The sequence below is a fragment of the Engraulis encrasicolus genome, chromosome 3 (genome assembly GCF_034702125.1).
Source record: "Engraulis encrasicolus isolate BLACKSEA-1 chromosome 3, IST_EnEncr_1.0, whole genome shotgun sequence".
Taxonomy (NCBI): domain Eukaryota; kingdom Metazoa; phylum Chordata; class Actinopteri; order Clupeiformes; family Engraulidae; genus Engraulis; species Engraulis encrasicolus.
In genome coordinates this window covers 54,077,243-54,088,776 of record NC_085859.1, presented here as the reverse complement: position 1 = coordinate 54,088,776, position 11,534 = coordinate 54,077,243, and the positions used below count along the sequence as shown (strand labels likewise).

At 43.7% G+C, this 11,534-nt stretch overlaps 1 protein-coding gene and 2 non-coding genes across 3 annotated transcripts; 2 read left to right on the top strand and 1 right to left on the bottom strand.

Annotated features, from left to right (window-relative positions):
* Positions 1-1,118: 1,118 nt before the first annotated feature.
* On the bottom strand, positions 1,119-6,008 carry LOC134445142 (uncharacterized). The gene is made up of 6 exons (XM_063194227.1): positions 5,746-6,008; positions 5,474-5,632; positions 4,730-4,795; positions 3,189-3,413; positions 2,200-2,349; positions 1,119-1,301 (listed from the first exon to the last, which is right to left on the bottom strand). The coding sequence occupies exons 1-6, from the start codon at positions 5,875-5,877 to the stop codon at positions 1,119-1,121; spliced, it is 915 nt and encodes a 304-aa protein (XP_063050297.1). The 5' UTR covers positions 5,878-6,008.
* A 4,189-nt stretch (positions 6,009-10,197) lies between these two features.
* Positions 10,198-10,269, top strand: trnap-ugg (transfer RNA proline (anticodon UGG)). Its single transcript has one exon. It is a non-coding gene; the product is annotated as a tRNA-Pro (tRNA).
* Positions 10,270-10,390: 121 nt separating this feature from the next.
* On the top strand, positions 10,391-10,462 carry trnap-agg (transfer RNA proline (anticodon AGG)). Its single transcript has one exon. It is a non-coding gene; the product is annotated as a tRNA-Pro (tRNA).
* The last annotated feature ends 1,072 nt before the right edge of the window (positions 10,463-11,534 follow it).

The window sequence follows — 11,534 nt, the reverse complement described above, 5'->3', positions numbered from 1 at the left end:
CCACATGTACACACACACACACACACACACACACACACACACACACACACACACACACACACACACACACACACACACACACACACACACACACACACACACACACACACACACACACCAGTGTTTCCCATACATTAAGGAAACTATGGCGCACCGCCATAGTTTAAATGTGGCCGCCATAGTTTCGAAAATGTAAAAAAAAAACAAAAATTTTTTTTATTTCCGTTTCCTTTTAAACGATTTGAAAAACGATTTATTTCGCATTTTCCTCCTGGAGTAAATACATCCTGTAGAGAAAACCATGAGAGGGATCAAAAGCCTAGTCAAGTTGTTGTGATTAACTCGGGTTTGGGAGTAAAAAAACCTTGAGAGAAGGGACAGTTGGGATGAGTTTACTGACACTCCCCAGGCTTTGTTTTACAGTTGACAGTATGATAATGAGTTAGGCAACAGGCCTTCATTGACACAGCAGAGGAGACATCGGGCTGCATATAGAAAAAAATTAATGTGTAATGAATGTGTATATAAATGTGTAATATGTTGTTCAGCCCTTTTACCCTTTTTTGAGAGGAATTTTGAAAAACTGGCCCTGTGACCAGCACCCCTCATGTAGAATGTGTACGCCTATGTGTGTTGGGGAAAAGGTATAGCCTACTGTCTTAGACCATTTTTGTCTGTGTTAACAATTTCACAGTGCTCCTAAATTCTTATCTGAGCATTTCTTTTTTTTTTACGCCGTGTGAACCCCCCCCCAAAAACAAAAAAATCCCGCTGCCCCCATAGTTTCCAAAAATTCTGTGGGAAACACTGCACACACACACACACACACACACACACACACACACACACACACACACACACACACACACACACACACACACACACACACACACACACCAGAAGGACAGACACACAGGGAGAAAGAGAGCGAGACAGAGAGAGAGCGAGACCACATGTATAAATATACCTGAGCTTCCCCATGTCAACATGTTAGCATCTTTTTCTGAAACCAGCTGTGCCATAGCAAGCGACAGTATACTTCCATTTTCAGATCAATGGATCGGCCCACTACATCTATGCTGCCCCAGCCCTCCCCTCCCCTCCTATCCCCTCCCTTCTCACTGCTCCTTCTGAGAGGGTGTCCTGGGGAGCGCGGCAGCTCTCCTGGTGCTGAGGTAGCCCATTACAGAGTTGCCCGCCCAGAGCCCGGCGCCCACAACAGCAACCCACACCCGGCCAGAGGTCCAGGAGCATGTGATCAAGTGGGAGTGGAGCAGATAGATCAGCAGCACCAGGGTGCCCTGCAACAGGAGACACAAGATCATTAGATTAGGTTACATTACATTGGATTAGATTAGATTAAAATTCACTGTCATTACACATGTGCAAATGCAGGTAATGAAATGCTCTAATTATACGGGTATTACGGTAGGTATTAATGAATTCATTAATCAAGCGTCTTTCAAGGTATCCAGGGTCACTGAACAGTGCAGTAAATACTGTTGCAAATATTTCATAGCTAAATCTATAAATAAATGAATGCATTATAATTATGATACACATACATACAGACGCATGCACACACACACACACTCACATACACACACACACACACACACACACAAATACAGAGCATTTATTTAGTTCAGAGGCGAAGTGACACACAGTACACTAAATTAAGATAGAGTGGCCGCAAGGAACAATGCAGTCGACCATCCATTCATGTTGTGTCATTTATTCATCCATCACTCTATAAATGCTGTCTGTCTTCATCTTTCTCACACACACTCACTTCAGTATCAACCCATCAATGCACCCTTGCAAAAAATGCAGAGATTTCACACACATGCATTCATATATATTACACACACTTCTATGTCGATATACACACCTTAGCTCTCTCTCTGTCTGTCTGTCTGTCTGTCTCTCTCTCTGTCTGTCTGTCTGTCTGTCTCTCTCTCTGTCTGTCTCTCTCTGTGTGTGTGTGTGTGTGTGTGTGTGTGTGCGTGCGTGCGTGCGTGTGTGTGTGTGTGTGTGTGTGTGTGTGTGCATCTGCCATAACTGCCTTACCATAGCTCTACTGATGATACTGATGAAGAGGGACTTGAGGTCCTTGGTCGGCTATGTGTGTGTGTGTGTGTGTGTGTGCGTGCGTGTGCACTGTGCATGTGTGTGGTGTCTGTGCCACGCCTGCCTTACCACAGCTCTGCTGCTGAAGCGGGTGGTTCGGTCCTTGGTGGTGGTTTGGGCCTTGGGCCGTGTGAGCGAGACAAAGCTGTCCCCCACCATCATGGCCCCAAAGGCCCGGGTCAGGTGCAGCTGCAGGTCGTCATCCATACCACTCAACACCTGCACATGACACACGCACAGAGATGGACACTCATGTAAACACAAACAGAAAGAAACGTTCAATCGCGATTCGTAGCTCTACTTTTATTCACGTTCAGTTTTGACTGTCTCAACAGAAAAGCTCTAGCTGCTTTCCCTGGCCATCTGACATTGCCAGTGAAAACTGACATGTGCAAAATGAGCAGCAGTTAGTTTTGGATGTTTTTTGCTTTGGATGCTGTTGTCAACAAGCAAGTCTATGATCATCTGTGTAAGAGAATGGTGCCTACCTGATAGCCAGTGTTGGGTAGTAATGCATTACAAAAGTAATTCATTACAGTAGTGCATTCCTTTTTGCTGTAATGCAGTAATATAAGGTATTACAGGGCAAAAATCTGTAATATTTACTTAGTTACAATGCTAAAGAGCTTAAGTTACAATGCATTACAATGACCTGGATTTTAGTGGTATTCAGTGTGGTGGGTCAGACAGAAGCTATTGCTGAACATGATAGTTTTTAGTCTGCATGCTGCCAAAAACACCTCTTGGATGGGAGTTGAGCTTGTTTTACACTGTAATAAATTGCCGGATCCATATTTAGGCCAACAGTTCTTTTTGCGAAAGTAACTATAGTAATGCAAAATTAGTGTAATGCCTTAAATTTTAAATATAGTACTATTGTAGTGTAAGGCATTATTTTGAAAAGACAGTAACATGTAATCAGTAATGCATTACAGTTTTTTAAGTAACTTTCCCAACACTGCTGATAACCTAATAACTTAAAAAACAGTAGCTTGTAGAGTGTGCCTTCTTAATCCAGGATAACCATGATTGGTCAATATGAAGTGAGGGACGCCTACCTCGCAGCCGAGCGCCCAATCAGGGAAGGCCAGCCAGAGCAGGCCGAAGAGGAAGGTGGCGAAGAAGTCCATGTGGAGAAAGAAGCGCTGGGCGTCGCTGAAGATGACCCTTACGTCCACCACCACCAGCGGGCTCACGCTCCCCTGCTCCTTGTGGTCCAGAGCCATTAGGACAAAGGAGCTCAGGAAGAAGCTGGAGAACACCACCAGGTCCAGCACCGGCACCTGGCAGGACCACAGAGGAAGTCACTCACGTCAGACAGGCTAGAGAAGTCATCCCATTAACTACAACAGGTTCACATGCCAGGCCAGGCGAAATGAGCACAGTTAATGGAAAGAGAGCGAAGCTACATTCTGACAGCTCAATCAGGTTGTTGCGGTGAATCAAATAGAATTTAACATTTATTTCTTTGATTTGATTGGTCACTGCAGGTGAAATCAGCTCCTCATTTCCATAATATTAAAATAGAATATTTGTACTTGCCTTCGCCTCCCTCATAGGAATGAATGGCGAAGTTCGCTTCACTTGGCCAAATTTACGGGTATGTTGAGAAGAGTTACTTCATTGATCCGGAAAGGGAAATTGTCCCCGGCGGATGGCACATCGTTTTAAATGTGACTATTTGACTTTAACTAACAATGACAACGGCGTGCATTATTGGACACTTTGTTGGACACTTTATAACTTTGTGTATAGTGTATGTGTCAGTGTGCGTGTATGCGTGGGTGGGTGGGCATAGGCAGGGAGAGAGAGACCTGCCTTGGGCTGAATGTATACGTGAGCTATATATGGTTAATATACTATATGTGTAATGATGTGTGATCTTGTTGTGTAAGGTCTTCTGTATTTATGTACTTGACACCTTAATTTCTAGCCTGGGCGAAAAGCCGACTGTTGACTCCGTCAATCAGTCTGGCAAAAGCCTTGAGGAATCCGTCTCTGTGGACAGTGGGAGATGGTCTGATCTTACTCTATCATTTAAATTAATTGGAGTTCCAAACTCAAATTAAAACCCATATTGTGCTTTATTAGCATGCCTGTTACTTTATAGCGTCGCAAAAGCATAAAAACAACAAAACGAAAGTGTGAATATAGTTCACCTTAACCAATAAGTAACGGAGCTCGCGGGTGAGTTCTACGTCACCGCTCTCAACTGTTTGCTGATTGGCTAAACACTGAGAGAACCGAACTTGAGGCTTTTGTCAGACGATGTGCGGAGCCAAAATCTTTGGGTGGAGTACATGGATGGGCGTCGCCATGCTACATAATTTCCCCCTGGGATTAATAAATGATACTCTGCTCTATTATGAGGCTACACAACACAGCATAGCACAGCACAACTTCACCAGGTTCCCTGTTATCAAGCACACTGTGCATTACTGTATGAAGCTAACAGTCCAGAGCAGGGACAGCATAACCTTACTAAATGGCAAATTCATACTAATTCATCATAACATACAACTATGCATGACTCCTGGTATTTTGAACACAAGTGAACAAAAAAACAAATAAGTGGTCAATGCCTTGACGATGCTCTTACATAGTTTGAAGTGACACCCCAGGTTCCAGCTCCCCAACAAGTGCCCATGAGCAAGGCCAATGATGCCTGTGTGAAAAGAGTAGAAATATTAGCCAACATAACTCCATAAAGCCCCTGCTACTAAAGCCCCTGCTATTTAAAGCTCCCAAGTGGCCTACATGCATCATGCTGCATTCACCTTGTGAAAAGAGGTCAGTCAGTCTTATCACATGATCTCCAGGAAGTCTTGTAAAATGGCCGATTTCACACCACACACCCTTGATGATATTACGACACGTCAGAGATTTGTTAAATTACCGTAATCAGTCTTCAGTACAGCACAATGACCTATTTTATTACTAAGCCCACAAGTAACACCATCACTACAGAACATTTGGAACTCCTTTACTGAATGGCATGAGGCCAATTTCTCTATAATGTTTTTCTTTTCCTCTAACATTTGTGTCCCAGCAGCATAAATGCTCAGTTGATTTGGCACATAGCCTACTTTTAGCAGTTCATGTGTAAAAAATAGGGAAAATTTAAAGGTGCACTGTGTAGTATGGTGGCCAAAGTAATTAGGTATTGCAACCATGCTGCTCATTGAAACTGTGCTGTCTACTGCCAAATTTGATCTTTTCGTGAATGTAGGCCTACTAAATGATAAACTAATATTTGCTAGTATGATCAAAGTATGGTAGGCCTAAGTTTTGCAGCTAAATATTCCGGTGTCTATTTTCGCAGCTTACAAGTAGCACTACTTACCAAGAGTCTGGAGGTGGAGTGGTCAGTCAAAGAAAATGCTGAGTTACTTTTAAACAGCAGAAATTTCACGTTGCTGGCGAGCCACACACAAACCAAAGACCGGGACAGTTCAAAGGGTTCCGCATCCATCCGAATTTGCCCCACAGACAGAGAAAGTTCCTGTTAAACACATGATTTGCAACTGAGTAAAACCAGCAAAACTGTGGTACAGTAGGCCTATCTGTATCATGGCCTAAGCTACTTCCTGAGCTATTGGGGGGTTCAATTCTTACCTGTGGAAGAATGTTCTTGGAAATGACTCGATATACAACGGTAAGCAAAAGTCCAGAAACTATCTCCGCAGATACAATCTGACTTTCGGGCGCTGGTGTTGCGGCTGCCATTCTTCTGAAGTTTCTGTTCATATTGTCGCGCTACGCGGTCTGAGTTTTGCTTAGTCTTCTCATCAATGTTGGGAATCTGAGACCGTGCGTGGCAAGGCATATATACAAGGCAGAAATTATAAAACAACGGGCTGACTAGTTACGAAACTCCGGCCGCCAAGTTGAGTAATAGGCATGCTTTCGCTCGTGCGTTTGTTATGAAAGCCGGCCAATCAAATCCCTGCATTTAAACGTCACCAGTCCGTCCCGAGCGCGAGTTTGCGAAACATAGCACGATATTGCGCCCATCCGCGTTTGGCGTCTCCGGTTGGCTACAACGGCTCCCTTGTTCCTCCCCTCTGGCGAGTTTGCGAAAGATAGGGCGATGTTGCGTCCACCCGCGTTTCTCGTCTCCAATTGGCCACAGCGGTTCCCTTGTGCCTCCCCTCTGATGTGATGGGGGATGTCAACTCGCGCTCAAGGCAGGCTTGCAGAACACTTATGTATAAATAATTTGGCCCATCTCTTGAAACAGATAGCCTACATGAGTCATATACACTAAAAGTAAGCTAACAAACAAAAAGTGTTTAAATGCCGTGTCCCATTTATTTGTATTTAATTACCTGGTTTGGCATAGCCTATCTCTTGAAACAGATGTAGTAGCCTAGAACAAACAAAAGTAGGCATAACCAACGATGCAGTGAGCTCCAGTATTTAGGGTATAGCCTACAAATGACGTTACAATTTTATTTTACATTATACTAACTGCAGGAAACTCCCGTGTTTATACTACAAATGCCATGTCATTGTATTATGGTTTGGCTCATCTCTTGAAACAAAAGCAGGCCTACCCGACGATGCAATGCAAATGACGTTTAGTACCATTTCATTTTATTCACATTATCCAATCCTCTTGGATGAGGTAAGTTGTCCACCCAGTCCATGGCACAAATGTGGCACCACCAGTTATACTTCACGACGTCGCTGGCAAGCTACATACAGACGCGCGCACACGGAATAAATTGAATCGCTGATAGTCCATTGATTGAGACTCTATCTCATGATTTTTTTTATTACCGGTAGGCTATTACAAAACTCTAACTGCGCCTATGTTTCGAACCTGGGCTGAAATGGTGTGATGGCCAGGCAGACCCCCTGTTGTGTGTGCTCTTTTCTGAGGGGACTCCAACTGAATTGTTAACATATGTTCATATTTGAGAACACAGACTCAAATCTATGTGGAGCCGAACATTGTAAGGATGTGCATCCTATGCAGCAGGGGAAAATTGGCTGCAGCTACCATTTTGTTCCACAAGGTGATGCAGTCTCTTTGTGTGATATTCTCCTGCAGGTCAATCAGCTCAGTTTGGAGTGCTGCAGCTTGGATCCAGGTCAATACTTGGTTTGCCTCTGAAGTGAACTCGCACACATTTCTGACAAGAAATGGGTTTCCAATGCACAGGGGGATTTTTCCAAGAATGAACCCATCAAATCTTGTTTAGAAGTTGTCAATCATCCTCTCCACAAAAGTGCTACGTTTTTAATGGACATCTTTGTCTTTGGTCTGCTCCAAAAGTTTGGGGAAATGGAGCAATTCTTACTGTAAATATCAATTAAAAAATCATTATTATCTGCTTTTCAAATGATTGTTATCAGGACAATTATTATGATTATGATGATGATGATGATGATGATGATTATTATCATTATTATCATTATTATTATTATTAGCAGTAGTAGTAGTAATAGTGATAGTAATTAGTAGGCCTAGTAGTATTATTGTTATTATTTTAAAAGGGCATGACATTTATACAAAAATATTTGATGTGTGTGGCAGACGTGTTAAACATGGCATGTTAAACAGCCTACATGTAACAGGCTGATATCGCATCACACCCCTTCCCTTGGAGCTTCAGATTCAGGTCATTTATGTGCATGAAGTATAAAGCGGTGACAAATGCCTTGCAATCATCACATGGAAATCATAACCAAACATCTTCTATAAGAGTAAGATAACCCAAACTCCGCTCACCCAATGCACAGGAGTGTGTTCAAGTTTGGTCTCCTAAGGGGGTGTTGTGCCCTCCTTCTTCTTGTCTTTTTCTGGCATTTGGTGAAGACTTGCATGAGATGTGCGCTACCGCCATCTTGCCAAGGGAACTCCATTCATTCTCAACCGCAAGACTCCAAAGGTCTCAAAGGTGATAAGGCGCTGTTATGATTTCCATGCAGGCGCGGTCCTTGCATTGAGGCGTTGCTAGGCAACCGCCTTAGGCCCCATCCAGCTCAGACCAGCTGTAGGGGCCCCCTCTGCAAATTTCACATAGGCCTATGGCTGGTAATTGGGGCCCTTGGACAGTTATTCACAGATAAATGGTGATTTTCATAAATAATGAATTTTGTATGTTTAAATTGGAAACAAGAACAATACAATACATTACAAAAAAAAATACAGATTCCGTGCACCCCCTCTCTTTCGAGTTAAAATGGAATATTCCATCCATGCGTGCCATGTGCGCCAGGCGAGTCCCTGAACATTCAACAATGTCTTAAATAAGGAGGATAACTGTCAAGCTCCACACTCAACAACCTCTTCAGTAACCTACTAGTAGACTACACACAGCGTCACCACTCAAATGAAACAAAACAACCATAGAAAAAAACCTGAACACCAGCAATCCCCTGAATTTTTTTGTTAAAGCTGTGAGAAGTGCAGGCAAGAAAGCAACTCGTGCATTGAGCGTGGAGTAGCCAAGGTTAACCGCTTAACCGCTTAACAGAGAGCGCGCTTTTCGGTTTATTCAGTAGGCTTAAATATCTCCTTGATTAGTTTTTGAAAGTTGGGATGTCTGTAACATCCACAAAGACACCTGAAAACGCCAAATACCTGCAAACCGCTGTTCTCTCAGAAAAGAGTGTGCACCTGTCACCGACTCTGTCTACTTCCCACAGCGACATTTAAAAGTCTCCCATGAAATCCAACATCCAACATTTGAGAAGTGTAGGCAAGATGGCAACTCGCGCATTGAGCGCGGAATTGGCTTCTTCTATTAGATTTCACAGGCACGCGAGCGAGGGGAGCGTGAAGGCTGTGTTTCTGTTTAACCTGACTACACGCGCGTCTCTTCTCAATGGGTCTGCGTCTGTTCAGATAGGCTTGGGTCAGGGCGACCGCTTGACAGAGAGCGCGATTTTCAGTTTGTTCAGTAAATATCTCCTTGATTAGTTTTTGAAAGTTGGAATGTAACATCCACGAAGACAATATCCACCTGAAAACGCCAAATGCCTGCAAACCATAATTCTTCTGTCAGAAAACAGTGTCCACCTGTGGCTTATCCTATGCTACTGTCTACTCCCCACAGCAGCATTTAGAAGTCCTCCATGAAATCCCAAACCAACGTTACTTCAAATAGGTGACAGCAAGCATACACATATGAAATACCACTTCAGTGAGGGGGAAAATCACTCTGCTCTCATATTTAACCCTATTCAGACTGGGCTTTTTTGGCATTCCTGGGCCTGGGGGGGGGGGCTCTTTTGACCCCCCCCTCATAACTCATGAACGGAATACAGTATGACTACGAAACTTGGGGGAGATGATCTACCCATGGACATCTATGAATGACATAATTTTTGTGTAATTATCTGGTATTATGACGTCATTATGACATCATTATCTTGTTATGCCCAAAATCTCGCCATAATGTATTTTCCATCAAATTTAGGTAATGCACTTGAATTTTAATGATTTTAAGCTTCAAACCACTTAAATACTCACAAAGTAGTCTGATGCTAATGGAAATAACAAAAAAATATGAAAATATATGGCGTCGTAAATATGGTAAAGTGATTTTTGGTCAGACATACCTGTCAGAAAACCGTTGCCATGGCAACGGCAAAAATGATAAACCTAATCTTTCGGTACTTAACTGTAGCCAACTAAATGTTAGGAAAAGTCACAAAGTTTCGTGGTCATAGCTTAAGTCGTTAAGGAATTATATGACATCAAAGTTGGTGCGGATAGGTTAAGTGAAAATGGGATTACAGAAAATGTCACATTTTAGTTTGTTCAATTTTTGCATGAAAAGATTCAATTATACATTGAAATCTGTCAAGAAAGGGTTGTTTTTTGTTTGTAATTATTTATTTTTTATGGAAAATCGTGATTTTAAAAAATCGAAATAAAGATTTTATGAATTAAAAAATGTGATATGAAATGGGCCGATGGGCCCCCTAGCTAAATTCGCCTTAGGCCCCCAAATTGCTAAGTCCGCCACTGTTTCTATGTGATGTTTGCGAGGCATTTCTCGCTGCTTGATGCTTCGTGCCCAAAAAGAAAAGCAGCTTCACAGATGTTTTTGTGGTTCGTTGGTCTAAGGGTATGATTCTTGCTTTGGGTGCGAGAGGTCCCGGGTTCAAATCCCGGACGAGCCCTGTATGCAGTGCAGTTGGCGGTGCCAATCATTTGCTGTCCTGCGACAGGTAAGGCTAACTTTCATGTGATTATTGCTCAGTGTCTACGTGCAAAAAGTACGTATGCGAGGATAGTCATCATGGCTCGTTGGTCTAGGGGTATGATTCTCGCTTAGGGTGCGAGAGGTCCTGGGTTCAAATCCCGAACGAGCCCCACATTCTGTGAGGTCAGAAAGTCTGGCTTTGGACGCGTGTCCCGTTGCCACAGGACACCATGCCGCCCGGAACCGCGCAGCTTCCCGGAGGCTGTTGGCAATCTGAACTGTGTTGAGGAAAAACCGAGCATTGAACCAATCACCGCCTGGCTCATTGATCTAGGGCAGTGTTTCCCAACCAGGGGTACGTGTACCACTAGGGGTACGCGAGCACACTGCAGGGGGTACTTGGAAAAGTGTTATTATAAAAAATGTATAAAGCAGCCACATCTGGGGTGAATTTCTCAAAACCAAAGTTGCTAACTGCAGTAGCTACTTTGCTGTTTTCAATGCATTTTCCCATTGCCAACTACCAAAGTTGCTAACAGGCTAACAACTTCTCTTTTGAGAAACTCACCCCAGCACAGAGAAAATGATATAGAAAATTAATTAGGGGGTACTCATAGCACAACTAAGAAGCTTAGGGGATACGCAAGACAAAAAAGGTTGGGAAACACTGATCTAGGGGTATGATTCTCGCTTCGGGTGCAAGAGGTCCCGGGTTCAACTTCCGGACAAGCCCTCCTGTCCTTGGCAGCGATATTCCAACTCTCTCCCTTGACACAAAGTGGCCACATGGTGATAAGGCGCTGTTATGATTTCCATGTGATGATTGCGAGGCATTTCTCTCCGCTTGATGCATCGTGCCGAAAAAGCAGGTTCACAGCTGTTTTTGTGGCTCGCTGGTCTTGGGGTATGATTCTCGCTTTGGGTGCGAGAGGTCCCGGGTTCAAATCCCTGACGAGTCCTGTATGCAGTGCAGTTGGCGGTGCCAATCATTTGCTGTCCTGCGACAGGAAAGGCTAACTTTCATGTGATTATTGCTGAGTGGCTTCGTGCAAAAAGTAAAAATGCCAGGATAGTCGTCATGGCTCGTTGGTCTAGGGATATGATTCTCGGGTGCGAGAGGTCCCGGGTTCAAATCCCGGACGAGCCCCACATTCTGTGAGGTCAGAAAGTCTGGCTTTGGACGCGTGTCCCGTTGCCACAGGACAAGATGCCACCCGGAACCGTGCAGCTTCTTGGAGGCTG

Excerpts from the sequence above, each read along its gene's own strand:
- LOC134445142 (XM_063194227.1), bottom strand. The coding sequence starts at position 5,877 with ATGAACAGAAACTTCAGAAGAATGGCAGCCGCAACACCAGCGCCCGAA. Across the intron at positions 5,633-5,745 it reads CCAAGAACATTCTTCCACAG|GAACTTTCTCTGTCTGTGGG; the intron begins GTAAGAATTGAA and ends TGTGTTTAACAG. Across the intron at positions 1,302-2,199 it reads GCTTCAGCAGCAGAGCTGTG|GGCACCCTGGTGCTGCTGAT; the intron begins GTAAGGCAGGCG and ends CTCCTGTTGCAG.